This window comes from Limulus polyphemus, unplaced genomic scaffold, assembly GCF_000517525.1.
Source record: "Limulus polyphemus unplaced genomic scaffold, Limulus_polyphemus-2.1.2 Scaffold1961, whole genome shotgun sequence".
NCBI classification, from domain to species: Eukaryota; Metazoa; Arthropoda; class Merostomata; order Xiphosura; family Limulidae; genus Limulus; species Limulus polyphemus.
Window position 1 is genome coordinate 100,574 of NW_013667571.1, and position 4,418 is coordinate 104,991.

General features: G+C 32.5%; 1 protein-coding gene across 3 annotated transcripts in view; it reads left to right on the top strand.

Moving 5' to 3' along the window:
• Positions 1 to 827: 827 nt before the first annotated feature.
• LOC106465493 (cyclic AMP-dependent transcription factor ATF-1-like) overlaps positions 828 to 4,418 on the top strand; it is a 34,750-nt gene continuing 31,159 nt past the window's right edge. For 2 of the 3 annotated variants that reach the window (XM_022393405.1, XM_022393407.1), the window contains exon 1: positions 920 to 1,368. In XM_022393405.1, coding sequence (XP_022249113.1) covers positions 1,340 to 1,368 — 29 coding nt within the window. In that variant the 5' untranslated portion in view covers positions 920 to 1,339. The other variant, XM_022393406.1, reaches the window with a different exon arrangement.

A 4,418-nucleotide genomic window follows, 5' to 3' on the forward strand; every position in this document is an offset into this window, starting at 1 on the left:
GTCTTACACTGCTAAATTAGGGACGGCTAGCGCAGATAGCTCTCGTGTAGCTTTGCGCGAAATTCAAAAACAAACAAACAAGCTTTTGTCCAGGGTTACCAATGAAGGGTGGAATTCCCCCAAATCGGTATAATTGGGTGAAAAGTGGTAAATCGAATGATAGACTGGATTTGACGTTCGATTTTTAGTATTTTAAATAGCTTGTCGGATAAATAACTCACAAGAATAAACTGAATATATTATTAGCATCAATGCTATATATTCTTGAAATTCCTATGTAAATGTAGGATCATTGTGTGAGTGAAAGACATATCAAAAACACCATACATGCATTATGAAAATTATTTACGTAATTCCAGTTACTGTAACATTTCAACAACAAAATCAGTGGCGTAGAACATAAGGTTCACATATTGTTGTGAGTAGCTTATTTTCACTTTCTCAAACATTGGGCGCAAATATTTCACTAGGGAAGTTTACACTTTCGTTATATAAAAAATTTTTCAAGGTCGAGGTGACGAAAAAATAGTGCAACATTAAGTTCTGCAACTGGCAACAGTGGCTTTTTATCTTTAATGATAATTTAAACAGATTGGCATGCTTATGCGCTATATTTGATTGTTAACATTGTTCTTCACAATCAATTTAATAGAAAAACCAGTAATAACTTATAGCATGACGATTTCTTAAACGACCAATGAAATAACCCCGCGTTAATCATTTTGAGCTGTCAAATGAATCTCCAACAGTATGACGTCATGCGGAACAATACAATTTACTTCTGCGTAGACACGGAAAACTATTTCTCTTGGTGACGAAGTTGTTGTATTTTGACGTGGCTGCTACGTTTGTGTAAATTTATCCACTCGGGTTGTGGCAAAGTTGGTGACGAGAAATACGTAACCGGTAAGTACTCAGCTGAGCATTAATAACATCGGCTTGTCTTGTCCACTGGGTGACATACTGTTCATGAGATACTGTCAGTTTGTTGTTTGTAATTAATTATATTTAAGCTTATCCTCACTGAGCTACTATAGTAAAGAGGGAGTTTCCGTACAACCACTTGATATAGCTTGTCCGTATTACCGTGTTACAACATACACAGAAATAGGCTTAACGGTAAGCCTCGCGTCAAGCACAATTTGTGTATGTTCCGACTTCAAGCTGATTTAAAACTAGTGCTGTTTTGGGTGTTCTTAACGTGGGTAGACGCTGTTTTAATTTCTAATTTAAACACGGATACTGGGAATGGGATAGTGAAGTTAAACTTTTCTATCGCATTACCGGTTGCATGATGACAGTGATGTACTTACTAAAAAGTTATTCCAATTTCTAACGGATGTGCTTAAAAATTTTCTTTGCAAGAATGTAAGGCACACATTTTTACTTTTACTTTTTAGTGTTGATAGGTTGTGTATAATTAAAATGGTAAATAACGGCACTACTTATTACATTGTTAAGGCCTTTACTTATAAGGTGTGAAACGGTGAAAGTGAAACGAAGTTTTAACTTTTAGTTTTAATTTTATTCACATTTCTCATTATATTGATATATTATGGTGTTTTCAGTTAACTTATTTTGCTACAATTAGTGTTCAAGTTTCACATAGAAAACCATTCAGATATTTTGCATGTAGGTTAATTAACATTATTAATATGTATATGAAAGTTCATAAGGCCGTCTGATAGGGTGTGCCACACATTCTTGTACTTTTGGTGAAGTTCTTAAGAGGTGGGTATCTCATACACATAGTCTAATTATTTAAATAAGTTAACATGAATGAAATGTATTATTAACATACAATAACAGATTCACAAATCTTGTTATACAAAAAAAGGAATCACTGTCCATAGTTCGTAATTAACACTAGTGTTAAGTTAAATAGCACTGATACATGATGTAAGATAATATTATAATTAATATACAAGTTGAAGAGAGATAAGTGACTTGTTTGGGAACCAGCATTTAATTTTGGACAATGGAGTACGAGTGTAATTGTTGTTGCATTTATTTTGTTACAACTTGCAGGATTTTCTATTTACAAACCTACAAATGTATTCTATGACACTGTATTTTAAGCTTAAAGAAATTGTTTTAATAATAAACAATAAACAACTTTTAAATGTAACTAGAAATATAATAAGTTATGCCACTTTTTTTGTATGAATAACGAATGTGGGCAAATAAAAAGTCCCACTAATTTATTTTTTCTTTTGAATCAAGTCTATCAGTAGTAGACAGGTATAGTATTTGTTAAATGCTACATGTATATATACACTAATGCACATTGCGTATTGACAATATTAAGTCTGTGGGATCTCTCTTGAAAATTGAAAATAGAGGGTCTGTTCTTTTCATTTTCTAATGCTCTGTGTTGATTAGTAAAATCATAAGATGAGTTTAATAAGATAGTATTTTTTAAACTTTTTCATGGTAAATGTTATTGTTATTAAAGAAACATTGGGTGCTCATTGGCTTCATAATAATTCAATAGTGGGAATAAGAAAATGTCAAGTCATTTCAGAGTGGATTTAATGGGAATTAATGGGTTTTTTTCATTATACCTTTATGTTTATATCTATCTTGGTACCTTTTTTTAGAGTAGTCATAAAGAATAATTCTAAAATATCAGAATTTTTATTAACAATTGCAGCCAGATTTTTTATAACTGCATATTAAAATGATTTGTGTAGGTTAAATATTTTAATATTAAACCACATTTGATTCCAAAATGTGTGCTAATATTTCTCTAATAGTGTAAATCCAAGCTATTTAGGATTAATATTTGTAGCATGTGTTAGTATGTGAGATAATAGTTGAGAATGTTCGGTTTGATGTATTACATTAACCTATGTACTCCATTATGCCGTTACAATTAATAATAACTAGGTAAACAATGATTTATAAGCAAAAGGAAGAGTTTTTGGAACGTTCTAGGTGTTTTGACAAAACATTGGTCTGTCTGTCTTCTGCCAGGTATAATCCGTACTAATCAATTTCACATGCATATTTTTGCTAATAAAATCCTGCATACCATGTTTATGAGTAGGTTTGAACTTGTCCCATGTCTTGTTTCATCTAAATGAAATTATTTCTTTGGTGATTTCAAACATAAATCACTTCTTGTTAGGACTGATTAACATTGGTAATCCAAAACCAAGCATGTTTTTATGCTTTGAAGAACATTTTGTATATAGTGAAGTTTAGTGTGAATTAAAGGTACTGTGTTGAAATGTTTATTGTGGTTGGTGTTTTGTTATATTTTATCAGTTACGAGATCTTATGTTTATATATTTGTTGTTCTCAAGGATCATTTTCTTTGTCTTTATTATTAGACTGTGTGTGTGTGTGTGTGTATATATGAAATAAACGTTACAGTAGAATTACCATTGTTGGTCCTAGTTGTCAGCTTGTTGTCATAACGGATAATGGCTGTAGTAATAGCAACCAAATGCATTGGGGATATCCTATCTTAGACAAAATCCAAATGCTGATGATAAACTAGCCAGTTGTTATGGAAAATCAAATACAAAATACGACAGAAAAAATATATTGTGTGGGGTTCAGTAGTGAATGTCTGCTTATTAGGGATAATAATAATAATTTCTTTAAAAACAAAAATGAGCATAAACATGCGAGGGCAAGCATTAATGCATGTACTTATTAATGAGAGTATGTATGTGAAATCTCACTTTAGTGAAGGTGGAATAGATTGTAGGTATCATTTGTCCATTTTCAAGGTTAGAAAAGTGTGAGGAGTGTAAGTAGAGGTAAAGAGCAACAGTTTTCTGCTTACCAGAGAAAGCAGGTGGTGATAATGTGTTTACTAGGAAAAGAAAGGTACAAAGTAAAGATGATTCTTTACTAGGGAGGGCTGTTTGGGTTTGATTTTTCTCAGAATAGTGATTCCTTGCTTTCTAGGCAGAATATGCATGGGGAATTGAACTGGCTGGTCAATTTATTAGGTCCATATTACACATTTGTAAAACATTCTTCACTTATGTAAAATAGACTGAGCTTCTGATGTGTCCAGTGGCTTGTTGAGCCATATAAGTGTGGTGATGTAGTCATGTTAAAGTTAGTATATGGGATAACGAGTAAGACTTTCGAAAACGTCAAGATAGTGTCTTAACTACCAGGAGCATTATTGTATCTGACATCTGTAGTCAAAGTAAGTGTCTCAACTACCAGGAAACTATCAGGTGCATTATTGTATCTGACATCTGTAGTCAAAGTAAGTGTCTCAACTACCAGGGGCATTATGTATCTGACATCTGTAGTCAAAGTAAAGGTCCCAACTACCAGGAGCATTATTGTATTTGACATCTGTAGTCAAAGTAAGTGTCCCAACTACCAGAAGCATTATGTATCTGACATCTGTAGTCAAAGTAAAGGTCCCAACTACCAGGAGCATTATT